Consider the following 27,108-nt stretch of genomic DNA (forward strand, 5'->3'; position numbering starts at 1 on the left):
CGCTCCGCGGCTCCGCCATCATGAAGTCCTGAACAAAAAACGGCTGAGAGAGAGAGAGTCGAGCAAAATGGGGAAAACACCGAACCGGAGATGAAATTCACCGACAACAACTAACGTAATGACAGCACAAAGTGGAACACGGAGCGGACCCGTGGACACTAAGTCATTAATACCTCTATGAAACCCTCCCGGGTATCTCTCCTGTTGTTAACGTTATTTAGTGAGCGCTGTTGCTAACAGCAACTAGCTAGAGCTGGTTGCTAACAGCAACTAGCCAGAGAGCTAGCCTCTGGTTTTCTGTAGCTGGCAGGCGTCAGTCAGCGAGCTGTCACTTTAATTGACTGGCTCCTGTCAAGTCGTGCAGACGTGCTTAGCCTAGTCCAATGTACTGAGAGCATCAGGATGGAGAGGAGTTTAAGTAAAAGCATCTGCAGACACACTGTGGTTTGCTCGTGTTGAATAGACACCAGAGCAGTGGAGAGAGGAAAAAGGGGAGTGAGAGCAATATTTTCCATCCAGGCCGGTTAGCTAGCTCTTGAGCTAGCTACAGTGGATCCCATAAGCCACGGTAAGACATGTTATAAATCATTCAGCATGCTAAAGTATGCGCCTCTCTGTCTGTCTCTCTCTTTGCAGGCTGAAGAAGCATTATTAATGTTCACATCCTGCAGACATTGACCATGTAGACTTGTTGTTGGCCTGCAGCCCTGAACACCCAGTCAAGCCTTTGAGTTGTTGTTGTCCACTGTTTGAATACATGGCATGCATTTCTTCTTTTGGTTGAGCTAACTAGAGCAAAGATAGCCTAATTGACCAGCCAAGTGCACAAAAAGCCATCTAGTCTTGCTCAGCTGGGATGCACACTACTGTACATGATGGCAAGCTCCTAACTACTTCTGTCTCACCAACCAAAGGACAATATACATTTTGTTTTTTCCAGAATATTCCCAGGGCACTCCCAGGGTGTACAATTGCATGTAGGTTGGTGATATAATCTTGCACACTACTGTACATTATGGCAAGCTCCTAACTACTTCTCTCTGTCTCACCAACCAAAGGACAATATACATTTTCCAGAATATTCCCAGGGTGCTCCCAGGGTGTCAAATTTGCATGTAGGTTGGTGATATAAGCTTGAATGAAACCATACAATTCTCTCTTCATGTGTGTCTGTCTGGGATGAGTATGGTATGGATGGATGGGTTTGTAAAAAAAATAGATTTGGGAGCTTGCTTTAGGCTTTAGGTTGCAAGATTGAAAGAACTTCTCATTTTCAAAGGGAACCACATGCTTCCTCTTTCGACAGTAGCAAAATGGCCTTGAAAGGAACCTTTCATCTGATGCATGTTCATTTTGAAGTGTGTGGAAATACTGACATGAAGGACCAGTTGTTCAGTTACTGACCACTTAAATAATATATAATGGAGCATGTGTTACATTTCCACATTAACCTTTTTGTCAAGATCCTAATGTCCCATGATATACCCCGTGCCTGGCTGTTAACTTGACAGACGGTGCATCACACAAATGAGGAGTTGCTGCTGCCTGCACTATAGCCACACTTATAAGCATACAGTATGTACAGTTCAAATATATTAGGAATAATGTGAGTTTCAATATCTTTCTCCTCTTTTTAAAATGGAAAACTATTACACAAACGCCGATCAAATGTTTTTTTATTTTCTCACTGCAAAAGAAGTCTTTTCTGTAGCTGTACCTGCAAAAAATGATGTGATGTTGGGTTTAAAAATAGCTGTGACACCAAGTAAAATGATGTGGTGTTATGTAGATCTTCTTTAGTAGCCCACATCTAGTATGGTAATCACAGTGCAGTAATTTAATAATCACTAATCATTTTGATTTCCAATGCAAAGGAAATTAAACTTACCAACTAATTTAGAAACAAAATACTGTAAACAAGATCATTTGAAATAATTGGAGCTATGTGTCAGTATTTTTAAAGGCGATATCTTCTCCTGCTGGATTTTAGAAGTTGTCAAACACCACGCATGACCATTGTGTCAGGGTATATAGTGTTATTATATTGCCTGTCAAAAATGACCAGTTTCAGCCGATCATATCCTAATCTGAATTTCTAACAGCCAATTATTTATTACAGGAATGTGTCCCTCAGTGCTGTTTCCCATTGAACATCACTCCTTTGGTTATATTTCTATAATTAGTCAGGAAACCTCTGATGACCTTTTCAGAGAGATATCAAACTGTAGTGGTGCTTAACAAAGGTAAAACATGATAGGGAAATCATGGGCCTGCTACACTGGTTGGCACTCTACTTTTACCCTGTGATCTTTGGCCTGATGCTTTTCAGAGAGACGTCTTTCTGTACTAGAGCTAGACGATACATCGAACATCAGCCAGGCTAATGCTGTAAAATTACCTGCTCAGCATGAATGTTTGTCACAGTTCTTAAAAAAAAAAAAAAAAAAATGTGATCCGTATTAGATGGTTATCTTAAGAAAACACTATCGGCAGATATATTGTCATCTGATTTTTAAAATTCCCAAATATCAATATCGGTATCAGCCTCAGAAATCCAGTATCGTTCGGACAATATTCTGTACTGTAACTGTATATCCATTTAATACTGGTTCTCCTCATGACCTCAACTTTAGTTGATATGTTTATGTTGGGCTGAACACTATTGTTTTAGCATCAACATTACAATGTCAGCATATCTAAGCTAATCTTAAAGACAAAGCCGTCTAGTCTACCTGGTTATTTAGCCTGATTTTATTGTGTTTTACTGGTTACACACGCGCGCTGTCTACCTGCGATGGCCGGGTGTGCGGGCTGGTGAAGGACCAGTCAAAAATTGTCACAGAGGATTGTTTTGTTTAGCGTACAACAAACGTGAATTATTTTTGAGTCTTACTTAAACACGAGGGAGAAAGATAAAGTAATGGCTTGAGGAAATAAATGCTGCAATCTGCCATTTTAAGATATTTTGATCTCTAAAAAATATTATGTGGTGCCAAAAACTGGTATTGTTTTCTTTCTCATTTCCTATTGGATCCACAGGATCTAAACGCTGCATATACTGCTTCTGGTGAAATTATGGTAATTAACTATTTTTGAATATTGCAATGTTAATTGTAAAAAATACAATGAATACAGCAAGTTTTGCCAGTATTGTTCAGCCTTATATTTCTGCTGGAGAGACAGATGGATGATGATGATGGATGAATGAATGGGTGGGTGGATGGATGGCCATTTGAAGCTGACAGGCACTTTGATATTTTCCATCCATATGAGCCAACACAGATTTGCATTTTTGTAGTCTTAGACAGTTTAAATGCAGATGTAGAGCAGGATACGCTTTTTACACATAAACCTAAGTGAATCGACCCTAAAAAATTATGACTAGCAAACCAATAGATATCTACGAGTACTGGATATTTAAAACAAATTGGTTAAGCTACATCAAAACACACGTACACAGTGCATAACTATAAAAATAGATGTGTTTAATAGTGTAAGGTTATAACGTGCATAGAGAAGTCAGTGACCATATTTCCCAGGCGGCTCATGTTTCCAACAGTGTTGTGTTGGTAATCCTTCCAAATAGCAGACGCTCACCCAGTGTGTCTCTTCCACGCTCACCAGGCGCTGGCCATGCCAGCGAGTGTGCGGGCCGGGAGCCTGAAGGACCCGGAGGTGGCTGAGCTGTTCTTCAGGGATGACCCTGAGAAGCTCTTCACGGACCTGAGGGAGATCGGCCATGGGAGCTTCGGAGCAGTCTACTTCGTAAGTTGTACTAGTAATGGAAATCAATATTTTCTAAAATGTGTTGATTTGCTGTCTTTTCATCTATCTTATGATCGAGATGGAAGTTTGTCACTATTTTTTGATATCATATAGACCAAAACAATCCCCCAAAAAACCCGGCATAGATCAAATTAAAAAAGCTGCTTTTTCCCCATCATTGAGATGTAGTCACTGTGGTGAATCTAGCCGGGGTCAAAGTTGTCGATGGTATGAAAAGGTGGGTAGCTGACAGACAATTGTGAGAGTAGCTGACAGAGATGGTGTCTGTTAGAGAGGAGGGTGAAGATGAAAGGAGGCAGGAGACAAGAAGAAGAAGGTATAAACATGGTGCGAGGTGTCAAGGACAAAGGACAACTCACAAGTGGTGGATGAAAAGCTCTGTTTAATGAAGGGTGAAGAAGAGGAGCTAGTCATGGATGAAGGGATCAACGGGAGAGAAGAGGGAAGGAGGCTCAGCAGAAATCCTTGTTTTATGTAATAGTGATTTCTCTGTTGGGTCTGACGTAGAAATGGCTGATTAATCCCAGAGTTCTCAAGCAGGGAAGCATTGAAGAAGACTTGAAAGAAGTAATTTATCGTCTTTCCACACTAGGCCCATGACATCCGCACAAATGAGGTGGTGGCCATCAAGAAGATGTCCTATAGTGGCAAACAGTCCAATGAGGTAAATCTCTCTAATTTGTCATCTATCGCAGATTTGAGATCAGTTTATCAGTCAGGTTTGCTCATTGTGACTCTGCTGATGTTCCAGAAATGGCAGGATATCATCAAGGAAGTGAAGTTCCTCCAGAAACTGCGCCACCCCAACACGGTTGAGTACCGCGGCTGCTACCTGAGAGAGCACACAGCATGGGTGAGTTTTTTTTTAGGCATGTTTCAAATTCTAACCACAATACACATCTACGGCAGTTTTGTGCGCCGTCTACGTCACATTTATGAAATGCATTCATTTGTATGTACAGAAGGTGCTTCACAGTTTGGTAATGCTATTACTATAAAACAAAGATGAAAAAGTGTTGCCTGTCAGCGTGGCAAGACACAATTCAACAGCCCCTTTCAAACAAACAGATTCCTGTCAATGCAGACTGTCACCCAACATGCATTTTCAGTGCAAATATTTGCACCACTAATGGTCTCTTTCGACCAAAACGTTCCAGAAACTAAACTCGGGAAGTAAACTAGAAACTAAAAGTTCCCTTTTTGCGCATTCCTGTTTGGGTTTCCACCACAAGGTAGTCCAATGATAGATTAAAAAAGAATGGCAGCATTTGAATTTCCAGACATGGAGAAACTACAACATAGAGTCATCATGTTGTTCTTTTTAGTTATTGTTGCATGGCTCCAGAACGCCCGTCTCCACAGCAAACCATCTGTGAGTGTTTGATGGTTATTTATTTTTCTGCTTTATGGCATTACCACCATGAAACCATTATCAAAACAAGTTTTTTTACTGGCTTTTTTCTCGCACCCCTTTCATATTCACTTCCTCTCTCAGTTGGGAAGTGAACAAAAAAAGCCTAACATTGATTCTAACAGTAATAAACAACGTCGGCCCCTCGTCATATCAATACTAGTGCCGCCTACTACTTCCTATTTTTGTCTATGAAGTGGTATGCAAGTTGTAGTTGCCACAGTCTGTTGCCATGTCTGCAGGGTAGGGATGTGACGGTGAGGACATTTTCCCACTGGTTAATAAACTCGTGACAACACTGGTGTTACCGATTACACCGGACATTTTACAAGAAAAGATGACGGTCAATATATGTAGCGCGTTGAATTTGATCTTTAACGTCGGGTGGCTGTGTGTCTGGCCTCTCCGGTCCAGCTTTCGCTGCGGAGCAGCAGGTTCCCACCGCTCCGTCCTCCGCGCGGCGATTGCCTTGTTAACGTTATGGTTCTCTTATAGCATTGGGTTTAAATCTGAAATATTGCCAAATAGGCGCTTTTGGTTTTTGCTTCGCATGGTCTTATCCTCTCTCTTGTCCCGTGTGTATGAAATATGACACTTGCCACTCTGTGCTGAGACTCTGTATGGATGCATTCACTGTCAGTTTGTAGCATCTGTCGTCCGACTTTGTATTGATAACACAGCGCTGATACGCCAAAATGAACTAAATGGGTTTTATTTCTATAAAAACAAGCAAAACGACGGTGGGAGCAGTGGGTATGTAATGTAATCGGTGTGTGCCCGACCACTGTGTAACACCGGTAACACTGACAACCACGACAAGCCTACTGCAGGGACGGTCAGTCCTGGACACTCCGCCCCGAATCTTTCAGAACCAACAGAACCTGGAACTATTGTACAGGAACCAGATCTAGTCCCTGGTTCCTCCGGCTGAAATGCAGGTTTAGTTCCAGAGTTCCTTAAAAAGTGGGAAACTTGCTGCGGTGGCCGATTCAGATCTTTTTTAAGTCTGACCTGCCGATTCAGATTTACTTTCTTTCTAAGAACTATAATATGGTACTGTATTCTTACTATAGCCTACATAATGACAGATAACGCTAATAGGACAAATTTAGCTAGTGACCATAATCAACTTCTGCTATGTGGAGGAGGTAGCTTTTACATCCGATGTCTCTACCTCCATTTTGAGGTGTTAGTGGTGGTGTTAAAACACTATTCTAGGCTGTACCTTCGTCCAACAACAGCTCTCGCACTTAAATAACTGTACTGTACTGAACTCTCAGGGAAAACTGCCTCCGGTCCATAAAAACACTTTTCCATTCGGGTCAAGTGTGAAAAAGTCCTTAACATGAAGTGTGCTCCTGGGTTAGGCTCCCTAAAATAGAAGCATGCAGTTTAACACCACCCTCTGTGTGTCTCCTAGCTGGTGATGGAGTACTGCTTGGGCTCAGCTTCTGACCTCTTAGAAGGTAAGTAGGAAATAATAGAGACATTAATTAATTAAGATTAACACTAATGAGTTAATTATACTTCAGTCATTCACATAAACAAAGCCTGATATCTCCTAATACCTCTCTTCTCCCAGTCCACAAGAAACCCCTCCAGGAAGTAGAAATAGCTGCCATAACCCATGGTGCATTGCAGGGATTGGTGTATCTTCACTCTCACAACATGATTCACAGGTAACCCCTGTTCCTTTTCTCACTATCTGTACTTATTCTGCTCTCCTCCTCCACACTTCTTCTGACAAGAGACAAAACAAATACAGGAGAGAAAGCACAAACTGTGCTGCCGAAGAGGAGCTTATGCAACGGTGTTTGTGCTCACACACTGTGCAGCAACACATAATACATTTTCTCTCTCATATGTCTTTATTTTGTTTTCCTCATGATTTTCCTGACCAGTCATTTTCTGTTATGTGATCATCTCTCTCTCTCTCTCTCTCTCTCTCTCTCTCTCTCTCTCTCTCTCTCTCTCTCTCTCTCTCTCTCTCTCTCTCTCTCTCTCTCTCTCTCTCTCTCTCTCTCTCTCTCTCTCTCTCTCTCTCTCTCTCTCTCTCTCTCTCTCTCTCTCTCTCTCTCTCTCTCTCAGGGATGTGAAGGCAGGAAACATCTTGCTAACAGAGCCAGGCCAGGTCAAACTGGGAGACTTTGGCTCTGCTTCCATCGTTGCCCCAGCCAACTCCTTCGTGGGAACACCTTACTGGTAAGACATCTGAGATATTAATAATAACAGTGTCATCCTCGTCATGAGATGATGACAGCTACTCCTTGTGAATTCATAAGAATTGCCCCAAATTATGATCCAGCAAAGCTCGCACCTTGCTCACGTCTGTATTCACCAGCTTTCCCAAACAGACATTGTCATCAACCCCCCTGATCTTCTTAAGCTCCTATAAGTATGTCCCTGTACCCTAATATTCCTGAAAGCCGGTTTTAAAGTTGTAATCCTCAAGAGTCACGTCCTGGTTGATTTGGAGACAGACCTAGTTACTGTGGCAACAGCACGGTTTAATACCACAGATCCTAGAATTCTTAGCAGCAAACGTTCGTTGAGCAGCTACTTTGAACTGACCGCTGTCTTGTTTTATGAATACATTTTTGAGGAACAATCGCAGTAAGCGTTAACCGCAAAGACAAATACATTGCGCTTTCTGTGACACAATAAAAGCCTCCCCATGTTTCGACAGTTGATTGCTTTTAATGTGAAGCAGCAGCAGTTGGAAATGTTTTGTTCTCCTTAGCAGTAACTTAGTTCAGATCTGACATTGTTTAGAGAGACCAGTGGGCAACCTCTTGGTCTGATTTTGTTTTATGAGAAAATGAGCCTACTTCTCACTTGATTTATTACCTCAGTAAACATTATAAACATGAGTTTATGGTCTCAATCGCTAGTTTCAAGTCTTCAATACAGCATGATGTTCATTTAGTAAATTATGGTCCCATTTATAGTCAAATAGACCATAAAGCAGGGGATGCTTTAAGGTGTGGCTACCTTGCGATCGACAGGTCGCTACCACGGCGTTGTCCGGTCTGGGAGTTGTGTTTTTGTTGCTTATAAATGTTAGCATTCGGTTGTACTTAGCTCCACCCTCTCGTTAACGTTTAAGTCAAAGTGAAATGAAAAATGTATTCTGATATTAAAATCTCATTAGTTTTTCTTTACTTCTTTAATGATTACCTTTAGCTCAATCACAAAAAGAAACACCTTTCTCCTCTCAGCCCTGATGGTATCTAGGCCTGCGGGTAGCTTCAGTTTTATTTGCAATACACCAAATAGCCGACTACTCGCCTCCGGCTGACTGCTTATTTTATTGTCACAGCTTCCAACAAGGTGTGTCTGCCTGAAAGTCAGATTCAAATTCATTGAAAGCAGTTGAAACTTGAACAACTGGTAACTGAGCCTTTAGTTTAGAGTCAGGAGAACCCAAAGTGTTTTTTTTTCATTGAAACACTGAAGTTTATTTACCCATTATTTATATTTATATATTTGAACAAGTGTTAAGTATTTTACTGTCAGTTAACTAATCCTTTCGGCACTACCTGCATATTTCCTGAATAAGGACATCAGACTCGACTGTTGATCAGCTACAGGTTGTTGTTATTGTACATGAAGCAGCCTAACCTCGTGTCTATTCATGTGGCGTAGACGTGGGGATGACGGTGAGCCCTGAGGTGGTGTTCTCTGTTGGTCCAGGATCAAAAGGAAAAGAGATGGAAATGGCTGAATTGCTTTATTGTATCCTCCATGCAGGATGGCCCCCGAGGTGATCCTGGCCATGGACGAGGGTCAGTACGACGGGAAAGTGGATGTGTGGTCACTTGGCATTACCTGCATAGAGCTGGGTAAGAGATGGCCGTAAAATGGTCCACAAGTGTGTTTTTTCTTTTATGTGTTCACAAAGCTGAAAGCATCTAACCCTTTTCTTTGCTTTCTCCTCTCTTCTTTTTTTTTTGTTTTTTTGTTCTTGCTCTTTATCTGCCACTCTCTGTCACGCAATGTCGTGCTTTGTCCCTCTCTAGCGGAAAGGAAGCCTCCTCTGTTCAACATGAATGCGATGAGTGCCTTATACCACATCGCCCAGAATGAGAGCCCTGTGCTGCAGTCTAATCACTGGTGAGAGTCGGTGAAAGTCAAATAAGACTTTTGTTGTTGATTTAAATGTGCAAAGAGGAGCATTTTCTTATGTTGCTTGAGATTATATTATACATGTTGCTTTTATAAAATAGCTTCTCTCAACGTAATGTTTTTCAAAGGATGGAGGATTGATTGAATTTATAATTTTACACACATTGCCAGGAAGTCTACAAGGGGTGGGGGGGAAGAAATAACATGGCTGACAAAGTACCGATGAAGGAATTAAACATTTAGAAATTAAATTAACTTCATGGATCTGTATTGCAGTTAGAACAACATTTACAAGCTGCTTTCATTTATCATAACATCACAATGTGAATGCTGGTTTTATAATGACAATTTTATCATTTTCAGGTCAGATTATTTCCGCAATTTTGTGGACTCCTGTTTGCAGAAGATCGCCCAGGACAGACCTACCTCTGATGTGCTGCTCAAGGTACAAAGTGCTGTTTGATGTTGTACATGAAGGGAGGCGGAGACGTGTGATCATCTCTTTGTTAGGGGTTGTCTTTATGATCAAGCAAGAGGAAATCTGAATAAGAAGAGCTTTTAGCCAAGGGACTAATTGTTTTTGTACACCAGGTGTTCAAATTGAATTAGTAAATTAAGATTAAATTGCTCCCCTTTCTTTTCAGTTACAACCAGCTGTTCAGTGTTAATAAATACTATGGTAGTCTCTTTTCCAGTTGGCTCAAACCTGCGCTGGCATAACAAGCAGATCAGCTTGTTGCTGTTGGGGAATCAAATAATTTGCCTTTGCCTAATTTTCCCTTAACTTCAAAGGAAAATATCAGGGGAAAAAGGGATGTGCAATTTATTCTGGTTGATAAAATGAATCCCAGAATAAAACAAAATCTTAACAATAATCGCCCCAAAACTAGCACCCCAACCCCCATGTAGGTTTCACGTTGGTTAATACTAATGTACACTAAAGATCCTGTGAATATTACATTTTTCACCAGCTCTCGTAACTCTTCTATCCTCCCAGCACCATTTCCTATGCAGAGAGCGCCCCATGACGGCTGTGATGGACCTGATCGCCCGCACCAAGGATGCTGTGCGCGAGCTGGACAACCTTCAGTACCGGAAAATGAAGAAAATCCTCTTCCACGAGGCACACAACGGTCCCGCACCAGAAGGAGGCGATGAGGAAGAGGTAATAATGGGACAGAGGAGGAAGAAGCTGTAGGGAGAAGTGACGTTAAAAAAAAGGGAAGTTGTGAAGTTAGAGACGCAGTGACTGATGGATAAATACTGGCTGCTATTGGCTGTCAGCTTTTAATTTACTAACTAGGGACGTCTGGTCTGCCGATACCGAGTCCGATTTGATATTTATATTTACCTTAAAGGTACAGTTTACCCCAAAATCAAAAATACATAGTTTTCCTCTGTAGTGCTATTTATCAATCTCGATTGTTTTTTGTGTGAGTTGCAGAATGTTGGACTCGGCTTGTGGAGCTCAAAGCACCAAAAAAAAAAATACATTTGAAAAACTTAACAGCAATGTCTCTTTACAGATATCATGACCCGGTTACTCAAGATAATCCACAGACCTTGTTGTGAGCAGTTTCATGAAGGAACTATTTTCTTTCTACCGAACTACACCCGACAACTGTATTGAACAGAAGAAACACACGTTTTATATTGTGACATGTACTGGAAATGACATACAATATCGCCAACAGCAAGAGGGAAACTTTCAAGCGATCTTCCTTGAGCCAGCTGCCACCTTATTTAGGTTTTTGTAGTGAAATGAGGAAGTATCGTATAGATAATTCCTCATTTCAACTTCACGAATCAGCCGTTCCTCGTCCATTAGAGCGTTTTCAAAGCGAACAAAAGGAATGAATAGAGACGTCCGACAAAAGTTCAGCACAAAATGCGCTGCGCCCGTTTGGACGATCCATTAGAAAACAATGCAGTCAAACTTGTTTGACGCTTGCTCGGGTCACACGCTGTTAGGACACGGTGTCATGGACATAATGTGGAGTAATCAAACATAATTTTTGGCCAATTTTGACTGCCCTAACCTGATCACAGTCCTGGTTTTCCCTCACATATATGAGCGAAATGCACGCACAGTAGAATCCTGGCTGTCATAAATGAGAGCAGTGCTGCAACACAGTAGAGTACAGTAATGAAAGGGTCGCATTTGTTCAGCTTTATTTCAATACCGATCCAATATGCTCAGATCAGCACCAATATAGATTGGAACATTGAGAGTGGATTGTTTTGAATGGTCTGATTTTCGGTGAAGTTGCCTCAAAGTAGTGCATTGTGTTGCCTTGTGTCACATTTCCTGCTAACCACAAGCGTGAAACGAGGACTCTTGAAACACACTTGAAAAGACTTTTGTTCATTACTTCACATTTTGTTGTGGTCCATGTAAAATTGGAAATGCCACTCCAAACCTTCACAAACTCATTTCATAACTGAGTTCCTGTTTGAAGTCGAACCTTCAAAACCCGTTTTATTTTTAAAGAGAAAGAAGCATGTATCAGAGTCTGTATGAGAAAACAGCTGGTTTTAGCATACATCCTGCCTTTGTATTGTACTTTCTCAATATATATTGTGACCTTAGGGCCCCTTCCTCTCCATACAAAGGCCTTTGTCTCCATCACCATTTAATTCCAGTCGGTTGTTCCCCCGAAAAGGAAATGAAGGAATTTTGAGAATGTGGGGCTGCACTTTTCTAGAGTGTAGGTCTGTGTCTTACTGTTGGTTTCATATTATACTGTATGTCTATTTATATATATGTCTATGTACTCTATAAACTGCTCAATCTACTCTAAAGTAAAGAAACCATCCTAAAGGTTTCGTCTTTCCCCAGAACCTTTTAACTGTTTTTTGACAAAACGTCCTCTCTTTCTTTTTCCACCAGGATGTGGAGCAGTATATGCTGCGCACCGGCACTGTCAACAGCATGGAGAGCTCCCACTCTCTGCCGTCCATGTCGATCAGCGCCAGCTCCCAGAGCAGCTCCGTCAACAGCCTGGCAGACGGCTCTGACGACAGCGGGGAGATGGCCATGATGCAGGAGGGAGAGCACACTGTCACCTCCAACAGCTCCGTCCTACACAAACCCCTGGTCAGTCCAAATGGTTTACTGTCTGTGGGCGGGTATGTCGGGGAGGAGCGTGATATTCCTGTCCCTCCCAAACCTCTCTTTGACACATTCGGCACCATATCCATCAGTTTCACACAGAGTTGGTTGTATCTTAAAAGATGGAACCAACCGGATATCTTTTCCTAAGACTTGTATCATAATAATAATTAGGGCTCTCCCCTCGTAGTCGATTAGTGGACTAATCGGTAGTTTGGTCTTATTCGGCTAAGATTTCTGTAGTCGATTAGTCGTTTTTTTTTGCTTTTTTTATGCTGAATGACTTATTTCAAAGAAACTTCTGAGCACATCTCTGCTAAAAACAAGATTTTGAGATTCTTTGTGGAGAAACTCACTTTTACAGATCTGTCAATTAAATCACCTGATCGATTAGTCGACTAAGAATTTCCTTGGACAAGGACAGCCCTAATAATAATAATATTATAATAAAAATAAAGATTTTGTTAAGATGCATCAAATCAGTGAGTAAATTATGTAAAGATATTGGTAGCATACATTTTTCTATTATGTTTTTGTCCTGTGATTCACAGCACTTTAACTTTATTTTCACAAATTTTTAGCACTCCGTCTTACTTAAATACTGGAGTCGGACAAGCTATTCTTGTCAGACCAGTTTTACACATGCAAACTTGCACCACCTACAGGAAATGGAGGGTAATAGCAGCACCAGTTTAGACCTGCAGATGCACTGTAGATGTGTCCGTGTTGCCACCTACAGAGTAGAAGCAGTAAATCACCACGTAGCGCAACAGCAAGTTCACCAGACTGACTGGACTGAGTGAATCTTCACAAATGTAGTTAAATGTCCCCTGTATTTAATGTTTAGTACTAGGATGACATTTGGTTAAAAGACTAGCCAGTCCTTGAACTACAACAAACAAATCCGTTGCCTCTCTTCTGTTTCCTCCTTTGCTCCGTTTCCGCTATGTAGAGCCATGACAACATCTACGATGATCCCTATCAGCCAGAGGTTGATCCACTACGAGAAGCTTCGTCTGCCGGTGGCGGCGTCGTCGTCGGAGTCGGAGGAGGTGGAGGAGGAGGAGGGGGAGGGGGCGGGGGAGGAGGAGGAGGAGGAGGTGGAGGAGGAGGAGGGGGAGGGGGGAGGCGTCGTCGAAACAGAGATCATTTTGCCACCATCAGGACGGCCTCACTCGTCACTCGTCAGATCCAGGAACATGAGCAGGGCTCGGCCCTGAGAGAGCAGATGTCTGGGTAAGATGACGCATACATGCCATATACAGTATGTATAAAGCTCTTAATCATACTTACAGTTTGAAAGGGCTTCACAGTCCACACTTTTTAAACCTGGAAATAAAATGGACACCCCTAACTTTTGAATGTCATCAGAGAACAAAGAAAGAAATATAAAGTCAATCAGAGCGCTTCCTTCTAGCTAACATGCCCCGTGTCTACTCACAGGTACAAGCGAATGCGGCGGCAGCACCAGAAGCAGCTGATGGGCCTGGAGAACAAGCTGAAGGCGGAGATGGACGAACACCAGCTGAGACTGGACAAAGAGCTGGAGAATCAGAGGAACAGCTTCTCAATGGAGGGAGAGAAGCTCTCAAAGAAGCACCAAGCGATCCTTGAGAAGGAGGTGAGCTGGTGGAGGGTGAGTAAATGATAGTGAGAGGAGAACGAGATGGGAAAACTAGACATGTCGAGAAGCACACGGCTTGAACAGAGGTGTGGGATGAATGGGAAGAGAAAAACCATCACAACAGTCATAGAAATTAAAGGGGGAGATTTGAGACAGATTTTCCTGATTTATAGTTGTTTTTTTCCAGACAAAGGCAGTCCTGACTGAGGAGAAGAAGTTCCAGCAGCACATACTGGCCCAGCAGAAGAAGGAGTTGACGGGTCTGCTGGAGTCCCAGAAACGGCAGTATCGACAACGCAAGGAGCAGCTCAAAGAGGTGCTTCTAGGTTTTGTCACCAGTCAGCTGACAACCACAAAAGTATTTGTGTGAGAATTATGGATAGAAAGACATCTCCTGTTTTGCCTGTAAATTGGCCGCTGTTAATCAGCTCTACCATACTACTGATGCTGCTAATGTCACTATCCACTTTAATGCAACGTCTCACAGACGCACAAAGAATGTAACTTCCATCTTATTTTCACCACTACCCTGCAACTAAAATGAACCTCTATACAAACAGCATTGATCTTTCAGCCTATTCAGCCACTACTACTACTACTACTACTACTACTACTACTACCACCACTACCACCACCACTACTACTGTACTTTCTGTTCATTGCCTTTAATTCGTTTCCACTCCAGGAACTGAACGAGAACCAGTCGACACCAAAGCGGGAGAAGCAAGAGTGGTTGGTGCATCAGAAGGAGTGTCTGCAGCAGCTGCAGGCGGAGGAAGAGTCCGGCCTGCTGCGGCGGCAGAGGCAGTATTATGAGCTGCAGTGTCGTCAGTACAAGAGGAAGATGCTGCTGGCACGCCACAATCTGGAGCAGGACCTGCTCCGAGAGGTACCGGGTTTATTGGTGTGTCAATGTTCAATGGATCAACAATTCAACTCTACTAAAACCTATTGTTAGCAGCCTGTAGGATTCAAACAGCTCAGTCTTGATGTCCCCTGGTCTTTGCTTTCTTTGAGTGACGTGGAGGTGGACATACTCAACAGTAAATTACATTATCAGGTAGCAAAATCATCTTCGGGTAGTGAATTTAAACAAATATATACCTTTTATTGGGCTTTTACAACACAGTAAAGCCTGCATCAAGTTGGATCAAACTTTCAAAGACAAAGGGAATATAAAGACAATTCTTGTGCAATCTTGTGACATCGTGAGAATCTAGCTGCCGTGCAAGGTAACCAAACAGTGTCGTCTTTTCCTGGGAATGTTGCCACAGATAACCAGTTTGTAATACTGCAGATGCAAGGGCTTCCATCAGTGGGTCATAGGCTCAATCACCATTGTGTGTTATGATATATATATTATTGATACTAACAATTTAAAATATCTTTAAAATTAAATATATAAGAAATGTACTTATCGTAAAATATTTTTGGATTCTCCTCACATCTGTGAGAAGAATATTTTCTCTCCTCATAATATTACAGAATCCTTCCTGCCTCCTCATCATCTTCTTTTCTTCTCTAGGAGCTGAACAAGAAGCAGACTCTGAAGGACTTGGAGTGCGCAATGCTTCTCCGTCACCACGAGTCTACCCAGGAGCTGGAGTTCCGCCAGTTGGGTTTGGTGCAGCGCACGCGGGCCGACCTGATCCGCACACAGCACCAGACGGAGCTCACCAACCAGATGGAGTACAACAAGAGGCGTGAGCAGGAGCTGCGTCAGAAGCACGCCGTGGAGGTCCGCCAGCAGCCCAAGAGCCTCAAAGTGAGTGAGAGCACCCAGAGCCTGTGGTCTCCTGAGGAGGGAGAGGGGCCGAGCGGCGTCTGGGACAGTGAGGCGGGGGTGGCAGGAGGAGTAGAGGGGGAGGACGAGAGGGATGGCGAGGTGGTGGCTAAGGAGATGTATGATGTTGAGGATGAGCTCGATGGAGCAATATTTGAAGATGATGAAACTTATACAGGAATGGAAGGTGTGAGTGTCCCTGTGGTTGACAGGATAGATGAGTTAGATGAGGAGAATAAAACGAAGGGAATTGATGAGGAGGAGTGGAAGGTCAGTGAAGAGGGGACAGATGTGAGGGAAGTTGAAGGAGTGCAGTGGGAGGACGAGGACGATGACAGTAAAACTGCACATGTAGACACTGATGAAGAGGAGGAAGAGGGCAGGGGCGTTGCCGATGGCTGTCCATCAGAGTTCATCGCATCCCTGTCCCCAGAGAAGAGACGACTCCGTGAGCGAGTGATCGATGAGCTGTCTGAGTTTTACTTCCCTAATGCTTCAGGGGAGCTGGAGCCCGTCCCCAACGCTCCCCCTCCTTCTCCCCCCGCCCAGACTTCTTTCCCTTCACTCTTCTCTCACGCCATCTGCCTCCTCCTCTCCCTCTCCGCCGCCGCCCAGCCCTCCAACCTCACTTTGCTGCTCCTCTCCATCTTCCTCCTCTCCCTCCGCCGCTCGCCTCCTCTGCCCTCGGTGGCCTCCGTTCTCCTCTCCGCTGAGCTCGCCCTCTTGGCGCTCTTCTTCTCGTACCTCTTCCTCCGCTCGTGCTGCTCTCTGTCTCTCTCCACCTACCTGTCGCTCAGCCTCTGGGCCAGCAGCCTCTTCAGTTTAGGACTCTCCCTCAGTTTGGGGATTTATTACATCCCCATGATTTTGATTTCAGCCTCCTTCCTCAGCTCTCCGTCCCTCTTCCTCTCTCTCTATTTGGTGGTGGTGCTAATTGTCAGGCCGGCCCGCGAGTTCTTCCAGCACGCACCCCGCAAAGTCAACCGCCTCTGCATGCGCGTCCTTTTCCGCCTGCCTCGACCCCTGTTTGCCATGTGCCAGTCAGTCCTCGGCGGTATGGCCGAGCGTAACCTCTATGAAATGTTCCCCAAAGCAGGGCGCAACTGGGGCGGGCGCCAGTCCAAAATCCCAGTCCCCCTAAAGAGCTTGCCTCTAGAGTATCAGGCTCGCTGCAGCAACACCTCTCCCTTGGCAAAGGGCCTTCTCTGGGTGAAGCGTTTTGGCAGACGCCCCCTCGGCGTCCTGGCAGACCTCGCTAACTCCATAGTGCTAAAACTTGCTGGGCAGCTCCTCAAAAAGCTGCCGCCCAGCGTCCGGATCAAACTCCAAACTGTGGGCCTCCTGAAGAAGGAGTACCCGAGCAGGCTGCCCCGGCTGCTGCCCTGGGAGGTCAGAGAGAAGAGGCAGAGGGAGAGGGAGGGGAGGGAGAGGGAGAGAAAGAGGAGGGAAGAGAGGTTGTTTCGTGACGAGGTGGCGAGGTGGGAGTGCGGGTTGAGACGAACTTCATCTGGGAGGTTTGTCAGGGGGAAAGCCCGTCCGTGGAGATAGCAAGAGTGTGAGACAAGTTGAAGGAAAGAGTGGGAAACGTGCTGGTGGTATGTGTGTGAGTGTGATCATGACCATGCTCTTTGTTTTATTGTTCAACCATCATTTGTGTGTCTTTTTGATTTGAGCCCACACGTCTCTCTTGTTACTCCCAAACTGGTTTTTGGTCACATTTCTTAAAGATGAGACCTATTTTAGCCTGCACACATACACCTGTGTGCACTGGCTGAAAGTGATTTTGGCTGTTGAAGCTTATCCAAACATGCCGTACTGTTGAACCAGCGGGCCCTGCAGACGTAAACGTGCAGCTGAACCCACGGCTACTGTACCAAACCCAGTGACGATTTCATTATTGTGCTTTTTGTAAAAGTTTTTTTTTTAATTTTATTATTATTTTGCTCTTAATTTGTAAGACAAAGATTTTTATGGTTATTTTTAAGACCGGTTTTGTGCAATCATTTGTTTTTCTTTATAGTGGTCTTATTTCATTGGGAGCACTATTATCTCAGTGCTTAGAACAAAGATTACAGTGTTGCGTAGCGTCACGGCTATAATTTCACTCCCCAAAGCTGAATACTGTGAAATAAACAAGCCTAATGAATTCACTAAACCTGAACACTATCCCTCAGTCGGTATAAAAGTGCAATAAACAGCTGAACAGAAATATCTGGGACCACTGTAGGACATTTGATATCATTTTGAAGTTCCTCTGTTTAGAAGTCAAAGTGGAAAATAGTTAGTGGAAGGTCTGACGTTACAGGACTCAAAATAATAAACTTTTGGGCCATTTAGCTGGAACAATAAGCATATCCAGCTCAGTGTTTCATCATTGAAACACATCATTGGTTATTATTTTTCATTATCTTTCAGATTCTAGTTAGATATACTATTGATATTGCGCTTTATGCAATAATCTTCTTATGATTTACCATGTAAACATTTAGTTATTTTCCCCCTTAATAATCCTATAAATGTGCAGCAGTTGAGTGCCTAGTTAGTTACAACTGTTTGTACAAATGTTAAAGTCTCTTGTGAAGTGACATATCCTAAATTTACGGATGGAAACATAAGAAAGCAGGATATACTTTGGAGTAGTGAAAGTATAATATAATATAATTAAAAAACATATTTAAGATTTCAATGATGCTTAATTTTTATGAAGCCATATAGACAATCTTTTGCGACACGCAATCATAAAATAAGTCCGAAGGTTGATGCAACTACTGAATGTGAAAGTTCACCATCATATGAAAAAGAAGATATCCAGTAATAACAGACATCTTTTGAATTTGCACTGTCCCAAAGACCATTTAAAGAAAATTCTAGATGTGGGATAACGGATCACTTTAGTTCAGGGCAGTTATTTTCATTAATGATTAATCTGCCAATATTAAAGGTTTAACCTATGAAACATAAAAAAATTATGAAAAAATGCCAGTATGGACCTAGGTGATGCCTTCCAATATCTTGTCTTGTTTGACCAAAAGTCCAAAACCCAAAGATATTCAGTTTACATTGATATATGAAAGGGAACAAATTGAATTGAGAAGATGGAACCAGAGAATATTTGGCATTTTTTTCACTATTTTTGCTTAAAAACAATTAATCTGTCGATCGATTAATCACTTCAGCTCTACTTCAGTCGGACCAAAAAGAAACTCGACAGTTAATAGCGCCGTTTTTGATGTCATGCTCTTGCAATTTTGAGGACCGAAACACCAAAATGCTCTGATATGTATATTTAATTTAATGAAGTCAAAATAACCAATTTTAGGAGAAAATATGCCTAGACCTGAGAGTATAAGAATTTTAAAATGTGCATATTTGCAGGGGAAGTCTGGTTAAGATGAGTAAAATGCATTAGTGCCTATAAATGCTTTTAATGTAGGAAAAAGCCGTGTACTGTACTATACCACAGAAGGACGACATTTGAGCCATTTACATGGAGGAATATTGCTGAGTAGGAAAACTCAATCTTAACTGTATTTGACCCAGAGGGAAGAAAAAAGTCGGGCACTTCTTTTGGGGTGACCTGCATTTGAGAAGTGTAGCTTTAAAAAAAAAAAAAAAGACGTTTCACAACAAACATTGTTTTATTTGAATGTAACTTATTTGCCATTGATTTATCAGTTATCTCCTGTTCCTCTGTGTATGTTTACATGTTTGTATTCTGTTTTGTTGTGTTTCCACAGAGTTGTATCACCTTGAGTTTTTTTTATATATATTTTATTTATGCAGTATTTATAATTTATAAGTACTGCATCCTGTTTGGAAAGCCATTTTGTTGTCCTTTTATTCTCATTTTAGCTGCATGAGTGTTGGTCGTACTGTATGTTGGCTGTGTGCTCAAAAAGCATAGAGAAATATTTTGTCATACTTTTCAGATTTTTTTTTTTTTTCTTTACACAAAAAAATAAATTCTTTTGTGTGAAAATCATTGTCTTGTTTGTTTTATGATTTTTGTTTTCCATTATTACCACGTCGTCTTCATTTCCTTTACTTTTTCCCCCTGATTTATCAGCCAGTCTTTTTGTATTGAAAGATCCCGTCGTCTTTTTGTTTATCATCACTCCTCCTGTATCATCACACGTTTTATCTCCGCTGTCGTCTGTGGTGCCCCTTCCCTTTGTCAAACAGACACCAAACATAAACGCCAACAGGTTCTGTGACTTTGTTTAGGACTATTTCTAATCTAACGTTGAAATATGTTTAAGGACGTTAACTGATGGGTATATAATCATTCATAGGCCTCACAAGTAGGCTGTGTTATTTTATTTTAAATGCATGAAATGAACAAATTAATTATTTAAAATCATCCCGCTTTTGTTTTCGCAGTCAAAATGTTCAAATGTGAGTCATCAAACAGAGGTGTCTGAATATGTTAAGATATGTTATAAGAATTAATTCTTAAGGATTATAACTTGCAAAAGAAAAAGGTTGCATAACATTGTAAATCTATTTTTAGTAACGTTTTTTCACTTTAGATTAATCACATTTCTGTAAAAGGAACAATTTGCAATCCAAATGTACTCATGTCTGTTAATATTTTAGTTCTAAAGGTATTAATGTTTTCTGAAACTGTAGAAGGTTTGTTTGGCGTGGACTTTGTAACTTTGCAGACCTTTTAATTACATAACTAAAGGAAAGGGGAAAAGCAAAAGAGCGTAATAGGTCCTCTATAAGAATTAAATATCGGTAGACTCCTATGATTTTAGCAAAGAACTAGATATAAAGTATTTTGTGAATGTTTACTGTATATTTCCTGAGTTGCTGCTGACAATCGGAGATTGTGCTGCGCTACATTACGGCATTTACAAAATTCCATAACTGAAAATGTTTATTTTAATAATACAAATTAAGCAGCGAGACGTAACCTTAAAGAACGTTAATATTTGAATGTATTTAATTTGTCAGACCTTCATAAAACAATGTACACTTGTGTACAAAATTAGTGTGCCGGAGTGTCATTTTGGCCATGATGGCGTCACTGTGAAAGATTCAACATTTGACAGGTATTTATACTTTTAAGCATTTTTCAGTCATTCTGCTAACAAAATTCATAGCAAGTCGTTACATTTCTTTAAAAAAAAAATACACAATTTTATTTATATTTTTTGCTGTGTTTTTTTTTGTGTTTAACCTCCATCTCCATGTCCATTTATAAAACCGCAGGAGCTCTTTAGCCCAGCTGCTTCCTTCTCTCTTCTCTCTTCTCTCTCCTCCAGTCCAAAGAGCTGCAGATTAAGCGTCAGTTCCAGGACACCTGTAAGATCCAAACCCGCCAGTACAAGGCCCTGCGCAACCACCTGCTGGAGAACACGCCCAAGTCGGACCACAAGGCCGTGCTGAAGCGGCTGAAGGACGAGCAGACCCGTAAGCTGGCCATCCTGGCCGAGCAGTATGACCACTCCATCAATGACATGCTGTCCACACAGGCTGTGAGTAAGGCAAGGAGACGTCGTTCATTTCACACTCGCACCACACCACCACTGCTGTGCCTGGCCCGGGGGGCCGCCCTGCCTGCCTGCCCGCCAACAAGCCTCCTCCTGGTACCTCAGTGTTAATCCTCTAAACCCACTTTTCCCAGTTTTATACCACATGATCCTGTTTCCCCTACGGTTAAACCGTTCTGTGCTAGTCCTCTTCCAAAACATCCTCTTCCCTCAATTTCAATTCAGTTTTGATGAATCTTAGTTTTGAGGATAAATGTTAGAATACTGTAAAGAAAATGTGTTTAACTTGAGGACTCTGATATTCAGCCACATAATAAGTCTACATACAGTCCATTTTATCTTTAAAAGACTGCTCCACCAATTTGGCATTGCTCTCCTGTAACATTGTCGGATCGAAGATGGACAGTTTAAAAGAAAAGGATCAAAATCGATTATTATTATTCCACACATTCAAGTGACCTTTAAACCAACTTTGATGTGGAGTTCCCCTTTAAATAGCCCCTTGATTATCTTTGTTGCCATTTTACATGACCTACAATATATATTAGCGTCACACTACTTTGACATGAAGATGGCAGCAACCTGTATGGAAGTTATTTGGGGCTGTCGGAAAAGGGGGAGTGTTACGTATTTAACTTTTTTGGAGAGTTAACTATTTTGTATTTTCTTGTGAGACTAACAGAAAAGAAGACTGAACAGTTAAATCAAAATAATTAACTCCAAAAAAATGCCCTTTGTGCATCGTGGACCATAAAGGTTCATTTTGCACAACAATCATGTCTCTGTATTGAGGTTTATTATTAACTATAGCTAGTAGGACCGTTATGCCAGTTTTTAGAAATAGTTTATGTGGATCTTTATAGTTCGTAGGGATTAAACATTATCTCTTTAAAGAGAGCTTTACTTTATTCTGCATCATAACCGAAGTACGGTACAGTTACATGCCCATATATAAGATTCAGCCCCTCCCCATTCCACTAAACTCTGAACTCATCCACTGCCCTGTCAGCATGGGACTCACACACACACACACACACAAATCCCAGGCTTTTAAATGAATGAAACCCAGTAGGAAGAGGATGGGACGTAACGAAATGTCTCGTTCCCGCCACATAACGCCCTGTGCCTCTTTAATTACCTCACATGGCAGCGCGCCATGTAAGCCCGGTAAGCCAAATCCCTGCTGCCCTTGTTTGTCCGCGCATCTACTCCTGCTGTGGTTAAAGTCTCTTTGGGAAGGTTTCACTGATTAAACTCAATCCTGAGGTCAAACAAACACTGGATTTTTTTTTTTTTTAATGAAGATGTAATCTGTTTCCTTGAGCCGGGCATTCCACACACAGATCAAAGTAGCTGTGCAACATTTTGTAATATCATACTGATTTATTTAGATAAATATCTGAATAGTCAAGATAATGCTTCATATCCTTGAGCTACCCAGAAAAAACAGGTATTTAACACAACTCTGCAGCTCACTCTCCTCTCTCTGTGCATCTCCCGCTCTTTTCTTTACCTTCGTCAAACTCTCCTCAACACTAAAGAACAATCTGTGGCCCGTACAATCGTGCCAAATCCATTTTTTCATGACACTCACTATTGTTTGTCTCTTTAGCTGCGATTGGATGAGACCCAGGAAGCGGAGTACAAAGTGCTGCGGATGCAGCTGCAGCAGGAGCTGGAGCTGCTCAACGCCTACCAGAGCAAGATCAAGATCCACACCGACACGCAGCACGACAGAGAGGTCAAAGACCTGGAACAGAGGGTGTCCATCCGCCGCGCCCTTCTGGAGCAGAGGGTGAGAGGCCTTTGGCAATCGCCTTCTATGAGAGCAAAGCTCCATAAAATGTAGTAAAAGCCTCTGGTGAGTTTTAGGAATCCAGTTGGGCTCGCAGAGAAGATTGCAAACTGAAAGGTAACTGCTGATGTTAGCTATAACATTGTTTTCACCTTTCAGGAACTGTTCTGGAGCTTTCAGTCATATCACAAGATCTTGGAGTTACACTTTCCGTCCATGTTACCTTAAAAACTGAAATCGAAAGTTAATTCTTAAACAGCAGCTCGCAAAAAACAATCCCACCTCCAGATCTACCTAGAAGATGCCCTGGAGCTTTTCATCATATCGCATATCTTCTTCAGAAAGAAGTTTTAACATCTACATTTCCAACATGACAACAGGGTATCTTCATCTGCTAAGAAAGATCCAAAACAGCCCCTAACTTGTGGTGAGATTGTTTTTGTCAAGACTGAACTTTCAATCTCATGATTTGCAGTAATTAAAATGAGTTCCCAAAGAGTTTCACTTTTGGAAATGCAAAATCTTGAATCTTGGATTAGGAAAATATTTTATACTTTTTAAAACTGCTACAATTTAAAGGTGCAGTGTGTAGGATTAGGTGGCATCTAGTGGTGTGGTTGCAGATTGCAACCAACTGAGTACCCCTCCGCTCACTCCTCACTTTCCAAGAATGACGTGTTTTCTTGTGTATTTTCTTGCTCTTTTGCTAGATCGAGGAAGAGATGCTGTCGCTGCAGAACGAGCGCTCGGAACGCATCCGCACCCTCCTGGAGCGGCAGGCCAGCGAGATCGAGTCCTTCGACTCCGAGAGCTTGCGTCTGGGCTTCAGTAACATGGCGCTGACGGGCATCCCCAGCGAGGCCTACCCCATGCAGGGCTACTCCAACGTCCCGCCCCCCGGCTCCCGCTCCGCCAGCCACTGGAGCCACGGCATGCACCCGCAGAACGTGCCCCCGCAGCAGCACTCCCGCCGCAGCCACAACAGCAGCAGCAGCAGCGGCATCGGTAGCGGCAGCGGAGCAGGGGATCGCCGGAGCGAGTCCTCGTCCTCCTCCTCCCACGCCCTGGGATTGGCCCTGGGGCTGGGGCGAGACGGGAGGGAGGTGCACCACTCGTCCCGGTCCTCCGCCTCCTCTTCCTCTTCCTCGTCCTCCTCTTCCTCCCACCACCAGCGCCACCACCTGCCCCAGCACTACCACCACCAGAGCACGCCGCAGCTCTACCGTGAGCGGGAGCGGGATCGAGAGAGGGAGCGGGAGAAGGAGAGGGAGCGGGAGTGGGCCGGAGTGCGAGGCTCCGGCGGCGACCTGGCCCACCCACACCCCCTGCCCTTCTCCCATCACCTGCCCTCGCGCTCCTCCTCTCAGTCCCTGGCCATGCTACCTCCCCCGCCGCCCGCCCCTCCCTCCATCTCCGGCCCATCCTCCTCTTCTTCTTCCTCCTCCTCCTCGCAGGGGGGGATCTACTCCGGCGCCGGGCTGGGGGTGCGCGGCGCCCCCAGCCTGATGGCCCTGAGGAACAGCCCCCAGCCTCTGAGGAGGACGGCGTCCGGGGGGCCCGGAGGAGCCGGGGGCAGCGACGGCGTCCTGAGCCGAAGCACCTCGGTCACCTCACACATCTCTAACGGCTCCCACCTCTCCTACTCTTAGACGGCGGGGTGCTAGCACGAAGGGTGGGATTTTGATTTAAGAAGGTAGCTATCACAGGTTGCATCTCAATACTCTCAGCTTGCCACCTCGCCTTGCGTCCTTCCTTGGGCTGATCTCTACTCTTAGAAATGCAGAGGATTTTTAGGGATATCACCCTTTCCTCTTAACGCACAGTAAGACCAAGAGATCAGTCAGCATCAGAGGCAAAGAGAGGACAAGCTGACAATGTTGAGCTGCACTCTGCTCCTTTAGACTCAGGGTGGGTAGAGAGGTTTTCTCCCATTCTCACAGGTATAAAAGAGGGAGGGAGGAATGTAACCACCTGTAATACCACTGGATTAAGGTGATATTAGATTAAAAAAGAGGAGGTTTGTGTTTAATGTTTTTATCTTTGTTACTGCCTGTATAAAGGTGAGACAGCAAGTGTGAAAGGAGGGATATTTTTACCCTTTTTGTTCTCCCAGAGCTGCAGAGGGAGAGGGGGCGGCAGCCATGTCTTCTTCTATGATGTTCTACGCCGGAATGGAGAAAGAGAGGGGACAGGGGGACGAAAAAAAAGGTGTTTTTTTGCATTGTGTATGTACTTGTATGTAGTCTGTAGCGTCCAGATATATCTAGCAAGCACCCGTAACTGCGGCTCCAGACAGGAAAAAAGTGGGAGAATCACAAAAGATGGGTTAGTCTCCAGCCTGCTGCTGCGGGGGGATCGGAAAACACCTTTTATTGTTGATTTCTTTTGTATTAAGTGTATAAAAAAACACAAAAACAAGTTGCTTGGAACGTCACCAATGCCTTTAAGGGGTTCTTAAAGGGATGTCGTGCCATCAAAATTTTTATTTGATGACCGCGAGATTTAAAAACAGAATGTTTGTAAAGGCAAGAGACTCTAACAATGCAGCTGGGACGAGGAGAAACATGTAAAAATACAAAAAAACAAACAAAAAAAGCTTTCTGGCATCCATGACATATTGAGTATCTAAACAACATAGGTGTCTATGGGAGTCACTTCAATGCATGAGATAGATGTACAAAAAAAAGCATTTGTAAACATGACCAAACCACATCTGAAGCGTACCGTACCTGTCCGAGTATCACCGGCATTGAAGATCACTCGTCCCACATTTTTTGATCTTTGCTGTACATATTTATGGGAATATTAAAAAAACAAAAACAAGTCATTGGTTTTATAGAGTAACAAAGATAATGATAGTAATTTTGATATATTCAAATGAGTATTGAATTCAAGATTTAGAGCGACAAACTCCAAACCGCATTTTCTATAGGTGTCAATATTACCATAACTAATCCTGATGTAATTGTTGTTGTGATCATGTTCACATTTTTCTCGCGAAGCAGAAGAAAAAGGGCCCACTTTTGACTGTAAAAAAATAATAAAACTGTTGTCAGGTATGGTGTGTGTTCAAGGTATTAATGATTATTAATAAGGGATTATTAATAATCGTTAATGATTCATGTGTGTGTGTCGAGCGGTAAAGTCTAGTTATATTGCCACTTTTTTTGTTTTAAACAAAACAATTTTAAAAGACACTCCTGCCGCAGCAACACCCCGCTATTCACGTGAACTCTGACCTCCTCCTCTGGACTCTCATAGGAAAAAAAAGAAAAGATTTACAATTGGGCACTGGAATGTAAATGCTGGTTTTCCTTTTTATTTATTTGTATTTAGCGTGGAAATAAGTTTCCACACAGAAGCTCTCAAAGGACACAAAGAGAGACGTGCACAATCCTAGTTGACACTGCTGAAAGGTGCAGCGTGTAGCTGGTGAAGAAGAAGAAGTGGGAGGACGGGCGTCGACTGAGCTGCTGTGAACGTGCACCCTCTTGTGCAGGCACAGCAGCAGTGACCGCAGCAGCCCGTCCTCACGGATAAAGACACCAGTCAGTGTTTCATGGTGCACATGATGCTTCTGAAGGACATCAGAAATAACTGGATTTTTTTTTTTTGTTGTTTTTTATTTTTATTTGAAAAAAAAAAAGTGAAAAAGATAATCACCCTGCTGTTTGTATGACTCAGAAACACCAGCTCAAGACAATTCCCTGTATAACCTACTACTTTATGCTCGGTTGGAATCTCAGTGCATGCATAAACTCCTTATATAAACTAAGACTGGCAGGCTTCGGGACGGCCTTCGTGTTCGGGTGGGAAATCGGTGTGGTAGTGTTTTTAGACGGGTTGTTGTCCGTGTCAGAGGTCGTGGTTGAGAGCAGGGAGTCTCCGTTCCTGCGTCACGCCCGGATGAAAGATGAAGACAAAGAAGCAACACAGATCTGTGTTTTGCAGAGTTTTCGGAGGGGGGGAGGAGG

General features: G+C 43.0%; 1 protein-coding gene across 10 annotated transcripts; it reads left to right on the forward strand.

Moving 5' to 3' along the window:
- taok2b (TAO kinase 2b) lies at positions 1–26,851 on the forward strand. Of its 10 annotated transcripts, none has more exons than XM_074619591.1 (21): positions 1–568; positions 3,040–3,078; positions 3,625–3,765; positions 4,379–4,450; positions 4,538–4,639; positions 6,618–6,663; positions 6,780–6,876; positions 7,286–7,399; positions 8,948–9,039; positions 9,217–9,310; positions 9,686–9,767; positions 10,320–10,487; positions 12,213–12,419; positions 13,387–13,670; positions 13,878–14,070; positions 14,246–14,374; positions 14,744–14,962; positions 15,584–15,823; positions 21,112–21,324; positions 22,952–23,134; positions 23,845–26,851. In XM_074619591.1, exons 2-21 carry the CDS (start codon positions 3,076–3,078, stop codon positions 24,781–24,783), a joined length of 3,618 nt encoding a protein of 1,205 aa, XP_074475692.1. In that variant the 5' UTR covers positions 1–568; positions 3,040–3,075; the 3' UTR covers positions 24,784–26,851. The 10 variants fall into 10 exon arrangements, with proteins under 10 accessions (XP_074475692.1, XP_074475693.1, XP_074475683.1 ...); XM_074619592.1 differs by having other exon boundaries at positions 2–568; positions 13,878–14,055; positions 14,744–14,947; XM_074619589.1 differs by lacking the exons at positions 21,112–21,324; positions 22,952–23,134; positions 23,845–26,851 and having other exon boundaries at positions 4–568; positions 13,387–13,486; positions 13,520–13,670; positions 15,584–18,498.
- Positions 26,852–27,108: the final 257 nt, after the last annotated feature.

The sequence above is a fragment of the Sebastes fasciatus genome, chromosome 20 (genome assembly GCF_043250625.1).
Source record: "Sebastes fasciatus isolate fSebFas1 chromosome 20, fSebFas1.pri, whole genome shotgun sequence".
Taxonomy (NCBI): domain Eukaryota; kingdom Metazoa; phylum Chordata; class Actinopteri; order Perciformes; family Sebastidae; genus Sebastes; species Sebastes fasciatus.

What these genes read in the sequence shown, in the direction of transcription:
- taok2b (XM_074619582.1), top strand. An exon ending in GCTTCGGAGCAGTCTACTTC is followed by an intron (nt 3,766 to 4,378) that starts GTAAGTTGTACT and finishes TTTCCACACTAG; the next exon opens with GCCCATGACATCCGCACAAA. An exon ending in CCTCTGATGTGCTGCTCAAG is followed by an intron (nt 9,768 to 10,319) that starts GTACAAAGTGCT and finishes CTATCCTCCCAG; the next exon opens with CACCATTTCCTATGCAGAGA.